This window comes from Theropithecus gelada, chromosome 1 (genome assembly GCF_003255815.1).
Source record: "Theropithecus gelada isolate Dixy chromosome 1, Tgel_1.0, whole genome shotgun sequence".
NCBI classification, from domain to species: Eukaryota; Metazoa; Chordata; class Mammalia; order Primates; family Cercopithecidae; genus Theropithecus; species Theropithecus gelada.
The window spans coordinates 220,657,960-220,672,059 of NC_037668.1; the positions used below are offsets into that span (position 1 = coordinate 220,657,960).

The window sequence follows — 14,100 nt, forward strand, 5'->3', positions numbered from 1 at the left end:
ATATATATATATATATATATATATAAAGAAATCCACCTTCAGCAGCACCTGTAGTCCCAGCCACTTGGGAGGCTGAGGCAAGAGAATCCCCTGAACCTGGGAGGCAGAGGTTGCAGTGAGCCAAAATCACACCACTGCACTCCAGCCTTGGCGACAGAGCGAGACTGTCTCAATCAATCAATCAATCAATCAATCAAGAACAGAACAGAAAGTCATACTTGCTTGCTTGTTTTGTTTTTGATGTCCTGATTCGCTTCGCTTTTGGCTTTCCCACAGTTTCTACTGATTGTGCATCATCTTTCTATGGGTTAAACATTTTAAAAAGTTAAGTACTAAACACGAAACTAATTTTAAAACTTCTATACTGAGACAAGGAATACTATAGCCAAACATTGCTGATGAATTCAAACTTGCCAGTGCAAAACTGACTCCTTTTCTCATACTTTTTAGTAGAAACCTTAGTCATGTAGGCCTGTTCTTTATTCCTACAATTCAACTCATCTCCAAGTTATGATCAGTTTTATTTTTGAATGTCTCCACTGTCTACTGCCTTCTGTACCCACTCCCTTTGTCCATATCCAGGCTCTCGGTTTCTAAGTAGACAACCAGAGACTGTTCTCTCCTACCCACATTTCATCTTTCATAGAAACTACCTGCAATATACACATGGCTATTCACAATGAACACTCCTCATCTGCCTGCTACTGCCACGCTCTGAGCCTTTGCCTCTGCCATTTACTCTGTCAGGAGCAATGCCTGTCTCCTCTAACCTTGGTCTACAAAGTATTTGAGTATAAATGATTTGAAATAATTGTTTTCATCTCTTCAACGAAACTGTGTATCTCAGTTCAGCTGTAGGTGCCTCACAGACAAGGAATTTGCCTGAATTATTTTGTGTAATTTACAGAGTAACAGACTCATGGCAGACAATTCAATCAATGCTTATGAATTAACATTTATAAACATAAGGGACTTCCACTCAATCCCTCAACTATTTCTTTAAAAAACACCCACGTAATTCTGATGGACACTAGAATTTAAAAACCTTTCCACAAACAGGTAATTTAAACTAGAACTGCCAGTAAAATATCATCGGTAACATACCACAGATGTGTCTTAAAGGTAAGGAGGGTCTCCAAAGGGGCAGACAAGACCACTTTTGGCTTTTAGTATACATGACTGTTATCTTTAAGACATTTACTTAAATAATAAAATTTAAAATCATTAAAATTTAAATAAAATTAAAACAAAACATTAAAAAAAAAAATAAAAGTATGTTTTAACAAACACAAATAAAATCATGCATTTCTTACCAGTTCATCTTCAAGCTTGTTCTTACTGGACGTGTTTTTTTGTCTGCTCCTTAAAGTAGGAGGTGAGATGACAAACTGAGAAGATAAATCCGAAACTAATTCTTTCAACTGTGCAGGAACCTCTATTTTTTTAGCTAAAAAAAGTTGAAAAAACTGTATTTGTATCTTTATATATGTGTGCAAATATATCACCACAATAAAAACCTGGAACAAATGATGTACTTTAGAAAGATGCAAACATCCCCAAACCTGGAAACCATTAGTATTGTAACCTAATTATCCATGTTAGCAGAGGAATGACAGGAAAAATCCCAGCATCATTTGGGTAAGCCAAATGTGTGGGACGATTTAATGCTTCAAACTAAAAAGGGCTACAATATAAAGACAGGCCATGAAAGCAGGTACAGAACTGTTTGTTTAGTCTATTTCTTTTAATCCTTACTGCTCCTCAAGCATTCTGGGGAGGGAAAGCATTAATCCTATATGTAACCTGAACTAGTCTGTGCCATAACTACTGCTATTCCAGACACGTTATTTACAAAGTAGGTTTTTTATTCTCAAAAAAGAGAAACTCTAGCCAGTTCCTTTTGAACTACTTGTTCCAGTCAAACAGAAAAGTTCATGTCCACAAAAGGAGAAAGTGCCAGGTGCAGTGGCTCACCACTGTAATTCCAGCACTTCGGGAGGCTGAGGCAGGAGGACGGCTTAAGGCCAGGAGTTCAAGACCAGCCTGATCCACGAAGTGAGAGCCCTGTCTCTACAAAAAGTTCTAAAAACATCAGCCCATGTGGTGGTGCACGCCTATGGTGTCAGCTACTTGGGAGGCTTGAGTCTGGGAAGTTGAGGCTACAGTGAGCTACGATTATGCTACTGCACTGCAGCCTGGGTAACAGAGTTAAAAGCTAACAGGAAGATATTCCATAGATAAATAAAAATGGTTTAAACAACAATTGGTTTAAAATAAGGAATTAAAAACATTTACCACACAGACCTGTTTTTTTTTTTTTTAAACTAAAGGGCCCCCTATATTAAAAGCAATCATCAATGTAATTACAGAGAAGCACAGTTCAGTTTAATCAGTCTGCCAGAGTAAATCCCACCTTCAAGTAACTTCAAGCGGTCTGTGCATCAGTTTCTACAAAATAAGGTCAGTAATAGGATCGATCTCAAAATTGTTCCGAGGACGAAAGAAGTAGAACAATGTGTGGCATGGTAGTGGTAAGTGCCTACACATGTTTGCATTTGTTATATAAATCCCATTTCATTTATAAACGCTTGAAATAAAATTATAGTTCAATGTTAGCTACTGGGACAGTCAAGAGTTCTATCAGATATCAAATTCTGCTTTTAAAGCATATGATTCTTTAAAAAAAAATTTTTGTGGGTACACAGGAGGTATATATAAGCGTATGATTCTTTTTTTTTTTTTTTTTTTTTTGAGACTGAGTCTGGCTCTGTCGCCCAGGCTGGAGTGCAGTGGCCGGATCTCAGCTCACTGCAAGCTCCGCCTCCTGGGTTTACGCCATTCTCCTGCCTCAGCCTCCGGAGTAGCTGGGACCACAGGCGCCCACCACCTCGCCCGGCTAGTTTTTTGTATTTTTTAGTAGAGACAGGGTTTCACCGTGTTAGCCAGGATGGTCTCGATCTCCTGACCTTGTGATCCGCCCGTCTCAGCCTCCCAAAATGCTGGGATTACAGGCTTGAGCCACCGCGCCCGGCTTAAGCGTATGATTCTTAAAAAAAGAAGTAACAGAGTTGCTATCAGAAATAATCTCTGCTCCCAGTTTGTAAATGGCAGAAATGGCAATGGTCTACTGGTGGTCTCTCCTTTGGCTTCAAGAAACAGATGAACAAAAATATTACATTTTTATAATGAAAATTATACATTCTACAACTCTCTTTTAGACTACCTGAAAAAAACAATTTCTTTCACTTTTCATAATCTTCACCAAGCTTTCCTACTCCATTTCAAAGGAATATATAAAGAAATACAAAAATATACTATCACATGCAAAAATAGCCTCCATCATTTTTTCCATATGCTTCTATTATAGCACAGATGAGACTTTGAGTGTGTGTCAATTCTTCACCCATCTCTGTTTTGAGGATTAAGGAGTTCAAAAGACCTAGGTTCAAACCCAACTGTGTGCGAGTAAATGACTCTGAGAATTCAGAGAGCGCTGATGTACAGGATGTGCTGATTTCTAAGGTATAAATGTGCCTCCTGTGGCCAGTGCAAACCATGGCTGGGTTACAAGTTCTTGGATATTTAACAATCGGCTCTTACCAGCCAGTAGCAGCAGTAGTAGCTCCAGGACAACACATCTTATTCCCTGGGTGATGTGAACGCTCAGTCTCAATGAACTTCAAGTTCCTCAATGAGGATAGAAGGAAGTAAAAGTACCTATACTTCACTGGGTTGCAGTGGGAATCAAATGATGTATGAACGTCATGTATCTAGCATGGCCTTAGGTATACAGCAAGCCCTTCTTAATATTTGCTGTATGAAATGTGAAGTTTCATATTCATTTAGTAAAACACAAAATTCTAAGATAATTTCTTTGCTATGTTTCAATAAAATAAAGGACCACCTCTAGCCTTCCAATCATATAGTATACCTACACCCAGTCTTCTCTGCACCTCCATCCCTATGTAAAAACGAAGTTTAGAATATAAATAGGCACAAGGGACAAGGTATGGTAACAGTATAAAGGGCAGAGGAAGATAGGAAGCTATGTCCCAGAGTGGTCATTGCTTTGCTAAAGTAGTGAGTACTCGTAAGAACCCCTGTAAGGTACGCACTACCACATTCATTCTAGGATGAGGAAACAAGGCTCAGAAAGGTTATATGATTTTCTGTCCAGCTAGTAACTCGCAGAAATGAGAGATCTCAATCCCAAGTTTCTTATCCCCTCCAATCCCATCATCTCATTCTAGAAGGTGCCTATTTCTAATATTAAAAAATCTGAAAGTAATTCAAATACCCAACAGAAGAGAGTTTAAACAATCTGTGGCATATTTGTGAGATGAAATGCCAATATGAAAAAAAAAAAAATTACGTTTAAGATTTTGAAACATATATATATTTTTTTTTGTGGGGGGGGGCGGGGGGAGGTGACAGGATCTCAGTCTGTCACCTGGGCTGGACCACAGTGGTGTGATGGCTCGCTGCAACCTCAACCTCCCGGGCTCAAGCCATCCTCACACCTCAACCTCCCAAGTAGCTGGGACTATAGGTGCCAGCCACCATGCCCAAATCATTAAAAATTTTTCTTTTGTAGAGATGGGTTCCCACCAAGTTGCCCAGGCTGGTTGGATTTTGAAGAATATTTAAGATTAACTGGAGGCTGGGCAGAGTGGCTCATGCCTGTAATCCTAGCACTTTAGGAGGCCAAGGTGGGTGGATTATCTGAGGTCAGGAGTTTGAGACTAGCATGGCCAACATGGCGAAACCCTATCTCTACTAAAAACACAAAAAAATGACCTGGGCATGGTGGCAGGCACCTGTAATCCCAGCTACTGGGGAGGCTGGGGCAGGAGAATTGTTTGAACCCAGGAGGCAGAGGTTGCAGTGAGCCAAGATCGTGCCATTGCACTCCAGCCTGGGTAACAACAGCAAAACTCCATCTCAACAACAACCAAAAAAAGGAACTGAAAATGATCATGAAATAAGTAGGGAGAAAAAAGCAGAATACATGCATGCACATAAACTGTAGGTTTTTAAAAACCAACCACACACACGTATCTGGAACGAGATACGGGAAAATGTGAATGGTGATTCTTCCAATGGCTGGATTATATACTTCTGTTTTCTAGTTTTTGCTAAGTAGGCATGTATTGTTTTTGTTTTGAGACATGGTCTTGCTCTGTTGCCCAGGCTGGAGTGCAGTGGCACACGATCATGGCTCACTGCAGCCTCAAACTCTCAGGCTCCAGTGATTCTCCTGCCTCAGCCTCCCAAGTAGCTGGGACCATAAGCCCATTGCCACCACGTCTGGCTAATTTTTGTACTTTTTGTAGAGATGGGTTTTTTTTGGCCATGTTGCTGCCATGTATTTTTAGTTTAACAGAAAACAGTTAAAATTAGTAGGTACAGAAATGAAAAATATGTAAAGATGACAAAAATCAGAATTACTGAGATGTTTGCTAGGCTCTAACAAAATAGCTCTCACTGTTGGTGTTTACTACATTTATCCAAGTCCTGAGGAGTGTATAAGTTATATGTTAACGACTTCCTGCCAATCAAATGATTTTCATTTTAACTTTTTTTTCTTTTTAACTTTTTAATAACATCCTAATAAAATGAACTTAAAAAGGTAACTAAAATATCACACATTCTGTCATTTCATTCTCCTTCACGCAAAACACAGGTACAACCATGCACACTTTTCTAACACCACGAAGAAATTAAGTTATACTACCAAAATCGAAGATCTAATTAAAAATTTTCTGAGTGAGGAGGGGAGAAGAGGATCCCCTATAGCCACAAATCATTTTTAGGACAAATGATCAATTGTTATAGGGAGAGGCATTTTCCTGGGCTCAAACTATATCAAGTACAACAAGTCATCTACTTTTTTATTTTTATTTTTTGAGACAGAGTCTCACTCTGTCACCCCGGCTGGAGTGCAGTGGCACAATCTCGGCTCACTGCAAGCTCTGCCTCCCAGGTTCACACCATTCTCTTGCCTCAGCCTCCCAAGTAGCTGGGACTACAGGCACCCGCCACCACGCCCGGCTAATTTTTTGTATATTTTTAGCAGAGACAGGGTTTTACCATGTTAGCCAGGATGGTCTTGATCTCCTGACCTCGTGATCCACCCGCCTCGGCCTCCCAAAGCGCTGGGATTACAGGCGTGAGCCACCGCGCCCGGCCAAGTCATCTACTTTATTTATAAGGTCCTGAGCTGCTTTGCTGAAATTCAAACATTAAACTGTAACTTAAACAATCAACTCCATGGCCGGGTGCAGAAACAGAAACAGAAATTTTTTCTGTTTGTCTCCACAAACAGAAAAAATTAGCCAGGTCTGTAATCCCAGCTACTAGGCAGGCTGAGGTAGGAGAATCGCTGGAACCCAGGAAGCAGAGGTTGCAGTGAGCTGAGATCATGCCACTGCGCTCCAGCCTGGGCAACAAAGCGAGACTCTACCTCAAAACAAAAAAACAGAACAAAAAACACAAACCCTGTATTTTGTTTACCTAACCATTAACACTTTTACAGAGAGTTACTCTAATGGGATCTCTTCAGTCACACCAGTGTCTTAGCTTTTTAGACATGTTTAAAGCACCCCATGGACATTTTATCACTGCAGATCTATTGTGTATCTGTTTGTATACTTAACGCACGTACATGCTCCCTCTGGGGAGAGAGGTCACCCCTGTTGAGAAGGTCTGACCAACCAACCACAGTCCTCAGCTCACCAGTGACAATGAAGGATGGCCTCAGTGAAGATGAGGGCATGCAGATGCACCAGTTTGTGGGCAATAGTGAATATGGATTGAAATAATTTATGTATCTTAATAAAAAGCTACTCGTGTTTCCCTTCAAAACAATTTCAGGTTGTGGATATCAGTGGGGTGTGAGCCAAATGCAGCAGTACTTGGGAGATTAAAAATACTCTATTTTGGAAGAAACTAAAATTAAAGGTCACTTTTTTATAAAAGTCACAGAAGAGAAATTATACTACTCTAAAAAATAAATCTATGTTACTTGAGTTACAGGACTGAAGTCATGTTAACCATACTGAATAACTGAACTCAAACTTTGAAACATGAAACCTTTAAACTTTACTACTAAAAGATCAATTTTGGTTTGAGGGGGAAGGGGAAAAATTCCCTATAAAACCATTCTTAGGACAAATAATTAACCCAATTTTAAGCTGAAGAGTGAGTGAGATGAAAAACTGTTTTGCAGAGAAAGAAAAGTACCTTTTGCTTTCCTTGGAACTTCTGACACTGGAGAAAATAAAGGCTCACTGTTTGGTTCAGAAAGATCCGGCAACAAGATGGCCTTGCTAGACCGAGTCCTGGTGCTGCGGGATGATTTAGTGAAGGAAGCTGTGGCAAGCAGTCTTTCTTCTCGGTCATTTGTTTCTTTATGTGTCATTTCATCTGTGCGTTCTTCTGATACTGAGTGTAATGAACCTTTTTGGCTTTGATTTTCAGTCTTTTTTGTAAGTTTTTTCTTAGAGCTCATCACCATCGAAAGTTCCTTATTTGGCACTAAAATGGATTTTCCTGAAGCTGGTTTTCCAACATCAGTATTTTCACTTTTAGCTGGGGTACTTCTTGTAGATCTCCTTTTAATGCTGGGAGCTTCTTTCTTCTTGGGGCTTCCCTCTTCCTTAACAGCCTTAGATCCTACATCTTCAGATGGATGGATTTTTCTTGGTCTACCACGTTTTCTAGGTGTGGCAGACATATCCAATTCTGCTTGAAGACTCAACTGAGATGAGTCAAGGTTGAAGTCTTCCCTCACATCTGATGGACTAACTTCTCTCCCTCTGACCCGTCTAATACGTTTAATAGGCAGCTGCTCATCGCTGGATTTATCATCTGGCTTATTTCCTGTATTTTCAGAAGCATCTAAATTAGCACTTCTTAATTTTCTGATCGTTCGGCTAGGACTTGTTACATTACTAACTTTTAGATCATTTATAATTTCAACACTTTCCTGACTTTCTACAGATCTTTTAATTCTTCTAGGAGTCCTTTTTGTAACAGATGAAACCGTAACTTCTTTTTTAACAGTTTCTTCAACTGCTGGTTCCAACAGCTGAGATGATTTTAATCTTTTTGATTCCCTACCTGTAGTGATCTGTAATTCTTGTTCCACAGAACTGGTATTTTCTAGTATGTCCTGATTAACTTCTTTCTTTCTCCTTCCTCTCCTAGGCGTAATAGGATTTTGAGGTATTTGCTGGTTCTCAGATATTCCTTTGACATCAGAATAGGTGTTTTCAGAAGCTTCAGAAATTTCTTGTGGCTTCCTAGTTTTCTTCCTGACTGACTGCCCTGGCATCTTAGGAGTAGCAACATCTGCTGATGCTTCCTGTTGTGTTGATTTAACATTCACGTTTTGGATACGTTGTCCTCTCCTCCGAGTCTTGGCGGAAACCACGTCAACCTGGCTGACATTCATAGTTACTGTGCTTGTTTCCTGAGCAGTCTTACATGCAGATTGGACTAACTTAGTGGGACACATTATGTTTTGGCTCACTAAAGGTATCGTTTCATGAATGGACTGTTCCATTGCATCTGAAGTAATTTCTTTACTTCTTGTGTCTTTAATTACATCTAGTAAATTTTCTGCAATTGCTACTTTAATAGGTTCAGGCACATATGGTAAAGTCTCTACTTTTTGGGACTTTTGGTCACTAGTTATGGCAGATGGCAAATCTGCAACTTGTCCATGATTATCATTTTCCCCACTGCATACAAGTTTTTCTTCAGTTGCTGTGTTAGCTGCTTTAGGTAACACATCAGATGATGCAAAATCGCCTGGCTCCACTTCTCCTTCTTCACCTTCCAATATCAAGGTAAAGTTACTTTGAGCCACAAAAAGTTCCCCATCTACTTCAGCAATGTCACACTCTGCAGTGTCCTTATTATCAGCTAAGTCACAAAACTGCTGGTCAATAGTATCAAAATTGTACTGAAGCTTAAGTGTTCCAGAGGGATACAACTCATTAAATGAAAGATTCCTAGCCTCTTCTCCTGAATCTTGAGCTTCAAGCTTTTCCTGTTCAATCACCTAAATGAATTAAAGATAAGAGACTGGTTAAAGAATTGTAATACATGTTTTAACTTGAAGCATACAGGCTTTTGATGACCCTTGGCTGTGTGCCTTTTAAAACATAAATTATATTTAATATGGCATATACTTATGGGTTTACTTTACAAAATTATCCCTTTAAGCAATCAGACTCTCATTCAGTCAAAATAACTAGAGAGAAAGATTTTGAGATTATGACTGAAATTTAACTAGAAATTCCACATTTCCCTGGCTAAAAAGACAGTCAACAAAAGCTTGAAAATTATGACGCTAACAGTTCTGAGAACATTTAAGAACTTATTCTATTCTCACCCAAGAAAACAGTTAACCGGAGAAAACAACCCCCAAACTGTGTTTTAATGATAATTCCCCAAATTACCTAACTAGCCACACTTTTCTACACAGCATGATCCCCATAAGTTGAAGAACAATTCACCTACATAAGCTCCCTTGGGCTAGACTCAATCCTCTTCCCTTTGCTGGGGCTGCATAAACCATGAAATTCCTAAGGCTTTCAAGTTCAGTACCTCTCCTGCAAGGGTTTGGTGGAAGAAGGAATGGTCCTTGCATTTACCTTTTGGTAAGGGAAGGGGAGAAAAAGGAGGAGGCAGAAAGTAACAGAGAGATCTCCTGACCAAGAAGGTAGAACATTACCACCCACCTAGACAATGACATTTTCCCACTCCCCAAACATTCAGTGAGATGACAGATTGGAAATAACCTAGAAATGAGGATTCCCACTTACACCATCCCCACAATTTTTATCAGCTTCCCAACTAAAGGAATTGGAACTTTACTCATCTATATGGCAGTGGGAATACTCATTAAGATGAGTATGGATAACTATGACATTTTTATGAGTTAAGAAACTTCCCAAATTCTAAACAATCAAATTTCTATAAATAATTAGAAGAGTTGGTTTTTTATCTCAAAATTTATTATATAAAAGTTGTCTGCTGGTAATAAAAGATTTGGCATAATTTTTTCTAAAAACTCTAAGTCATATTAAGTAGCAAAAAGTCCTTTTCCGAGTGTACGGATGTTCAGTACCAACCAGCTGACTATCATTCTCCCACAAGGATGCCTGGGGTAGGGGGAAATCCTGTTTAACTGTATCCATATATTTTCAAATATATGATCTTACGACTAAAAAGACCTTTCATTTGAACCAGATCAGCAAAATTAAATTGATAAAACCATGGCTTAACACTTCCTTTTGGCTTTCATGAAAACCAATTTCTTTTTTTTTTTTTTTTCCCCCCAAGACAGGATTTTGTTATGTTGCCCAGGCTGGTCTCAAACTCTTGGGCTCAAGGATCCTCCCTCCTCAAACTCCCAAGTAGCTGGGACTATAGGCAACTGCCACAGCACCCACCTTGAAGGCCAATTTCTTAAAGGACGTGTTTTTATATTCCACAAAATACTTACACACTTATTTTTTGAACCCAGACTTTTATAAATAAGTTTTTACATAGCAGTCAAATAAATGAATGTGTTAGGTTTGAACTACTGTCTTGAAACAACTAAACCAAAACTGAAAGACTGACAAAGAAGTAAAAAATTAATTTTTTTACATGAATTTCTTGAGTATCAGGAGGGCTGTCAGAAATTGGAAGCTTTTCTTCTGGTAAGTCAACATTTTCTTTTAGTACATCAACTTCTACTTCATCATCTTCTTTTAAGTTCAACACTACTTCCTGGTTAAGCCTGCGCTCAGAGATAATAGGACCTTCAGAGATAGTGAGCGAAGAGTTTCCACTATCACCAAGGATACCAGCCACAGCTGAAAGAAAAATGGGTGAATTTTTACATTTAAACTGATAAATCTACACACAATTAAGGAAGCAAATAGAAAGGAAAAGGCTACACTGCACTTGAATAGTGTATTAATAAACTATCACAATGACAGAAAGTCTGCAACTTCTTAAACAGTACACACCTTTCCACAGAGATAAAACAGAAAAATTTCACATTTAAAACTGATAACTGATAAATGATATCAGGAAACGTTTAATATGATGACCAACTGCTTCGAGGAAGTTCAGGTGCTTGTTCCTTATTAATCTGAAAACTGTATTTACCAGGTGACTACCAGACAACCAGTTATCCCTGTAGAGTAATTATAGAATTACATGAGAGACATGCAATCTGGGCTTTGATATGACTAGGAAAAAAAAAAAAAAATTTTGGGCTCACTTAAATTCCTTCTTTCATCTTCCTCTTTGCTAAAGTTTAATATGTCATTAACAATCATAGGTGATATTAATATATGGGTGTAAAGTTTATGAATGACACAAAATACTACAAGGGGGGAAAATAACAATTAAAAATCCTTTAGTGCTTAACAACAACAAAAAATCAATAAAGTACAAAAATAAAAGATGAACTAGGAAAAACTATTTCTATACTTTCAATGGAAAATGGGGCTGTTATCCCTATCATGTGAATAAAATGAAAAATGTTTTCCTGTTTGGCAAAAAGACAATGATGAAAAAAACCACTTTACGGGCTTCTCATCAAATACATAAAAGTAGTATACAAACTATTGGATACAACAATAAAATATTAAAAATCTGGTCAGGCGTGGTGGCTCACGCCTGTAATCCCAGCACTTTGGGAGGCCGAGGCAGGTGGATCACAAGGTCAGGAGATCGAGACCATCCTGGCAAACATGGTGAAACCCCGTCTCCACTAAAAATACAAAAAAATTAGCCCGGCGTGGTGGTGGGCACCTGTAGTCCCAGCTACTCGGGAGGCTGAGGCAGGAGAATAGCGGGAACCCGGGAGGCGGAGCTTGTAGTGAGCCAAGATCGCGCCACTGCACTCCAGCCTGGGTGACAGAGCGAGTCTCGTCTCAAAAAAATAAAAATAAAAATAAAAAATCTGTACACACTTCTGGACCCAACAAGTCCATGGTTAGGAATCTACCCAAAAGAAACACTGATATAGAATGTAATGTGCAAAGACACAAGAATATTTACTGCAGAAACAGCAAAACGAACCCCAAAATGGTGACTGGCCCAAATGTTCAGAAATAAGCAATTAGTTAAGCATGTAACATCTTCACTACAGAACACTGTTAGAGCTGTTAAAAAGAACAGGATTAATTTATATTCCTGACAGAAAAATGTCTTAAATAATAAATGTACTGATGATTATTTCTAACAGCTAACATTCACTAAACTTCAGGTACCAAGCGCTACACAAAACACTTTACATGCAAGTGGCTTAATCCTGACAACTCTATGAAATGGGTATTAATAATACTCCCATTTAAAACTTTTAACATTTTACCAACAAAAAAATAGAGGTATAGCCCCTGAGTGCAGAACTGGGTTAGGAACCCAAACATTCGGGTTCAGGCGCCTGCACTCTTTAGGCACCATCGTGTCTCCTCTTTCAACATACTGGGGGAAATGTGCACAGAAAACAGGAATTCAGGAAAGACACTTTAGTTAATTATGGACCCCTAAAATGGGTGATGGGCTTTTTACTTTACATGTTAGACAATTCTCTCTGGATTACTCTGTAATCATGTATTACCTTAATCATGGGACAAAAACAAGCCTGCTGAAGCGTTCCCTAAGCCCCATTCATAATGTACCAGGAACAAAGCCGTAACAGTTGAGAGCGTGGGCTCCTGAGTCAGGTAACAACTATGTCACAGTATCGTGCTGTGAGGACTAAATTGTAATAGATACAAGATGATCAGACCAATTCTGGGCACAGACATTCAAGGTGTCTGCTTCCCCTGAATCCAACTGCAAGCTCCTTAAAAACCTATCTTCCTCATCTCTGTATAGCCTGAGAATAGGCCTTCACAAAAATGTTCACTGGGTTAAAAAAAAAAAAAAAATTCCATATATTTGTTAATTTCCCTGGAGCATATTCAGTCATTTGTGACTATTTTCTAATAATGAAAAGTCAACCCTGGCCTTAAGTTATCACAAACACAAAATAAAAACTCTTCTGAGTCCAAGAAGATCAAACAGCAGGGATGCATTTGGCTGTGGACTAGTAATTTATTTTGTTCTTTTTTCATATTTTTTGTGGAAAATATGTCCACAAAAACCATTCTAAGACTTTCAATATTAGAGCCACAGAATGCCTTACAAGCAACCCACTGTCTGACAGCTTATACATCTTAGAATACTTCTATGCCAGGAAAGCTGACCAGAGAGAGGAATAACTGAGGAAGAAAAAATCTGAACAACAGAATAGATTATTTTGTTCTAAGAACAGAAAACTCTTCACTCAAAACACAAAAATGGAATAATCCTAAAGTCAAAATAATACATACATTTATTGTCATTTGCTCTAATTGCAGAGGTGTAGGTTTCAACAGATGTTAATCCTTCATCCAACACTGGTACCTTGGACTTCTGGGTGAACATTTTCCTTTAGAAAAAGAAATACATACCTTAGTGTGTAAGAAGATCCCATCTGCTTTAACCCGCTTTAGTCCCACTGCCCAGCCTGTCATTTTGGTGATGTAAACTGAGGTTCAGAGAATTCATTACAACTCAAGCTCATTCTGAACAATCAGAAAATTTAAAAGTGAATTCAGAAACAATGCTGTACTTGTTTTCCCATTTTCTAATGTTTCTGGCAACAATGGCATGGCCTTAAAGTAGAAATGAAATGATTTTAAAATGCCTGTCAGTATACATTCTATTTAAGCCAATTTTTAATAATCTGTGGCCAGAGTCTTCAAATAAGTCTGTCAAATATTATGGAATATTTTTTATGAACTCAGTAGAGGCAAGGTTCAATATTTTAATGGTACCTGGAAAGACTGATAAATGACTCAGAATACGGGACCAGTGAAACCTGTATTAATCCATATGGTGAAAATAAATCCTGGAATATGATGACAGTGTTCCTTTAATATTCTAATCTGACCTTTCTCAAAACCCAATTAAAGCATGCTAATTTTAAAAATTAGCGGGCGCCTGTGGTCCCAGCTACTCGGGAGGCTGAGGCCGGAGAATGGCGTGAACCCGGGGGGGCGG

The 14,100-nt window shown here is 38.7% G+C and overlaps 1 protein-coding gene across 1 annotated transcript in view; it reads right to left on the minus strand.

The window, feature by feature from the left end:
- AHCTF1 (AT-hook containing transcription factor 1) overlaps window positions 1-14,100 on the minus strand; it is a 99,375-nt gene that overhangs the window by 3,265 nt on the left and 82,010 nt on the right. Inside the window, exons 30-35 of the mRNA XM_025403705.1 lie at window positions 13,670-13,712; window positions 13,389-13,486; window positions 10,663-10,871; window positions 7,243-9,067; window positions 1,314-1,447; window positions 219-301 (exon numbers count right to left, since the gene is read on the minus strand). Of these exons, the coding sequence (XP_025259490.1) occupies window positions 219-301; window positions 1,314-1,447; window positions 7,243-9,067; window positions 10,663-10,871; window positions 13,389-13,486; window positions 13,670-13,712 (2,392 nt within the window). The remainder of the gene's footprint in view (window positions 1-218; window positions 302-1,313; window positions 1,448-7,242; window positions 9,068-10,662; window positions 10,872-13,388; window positions 13,487-13,669; window positions 13,713-14,100) is intronic.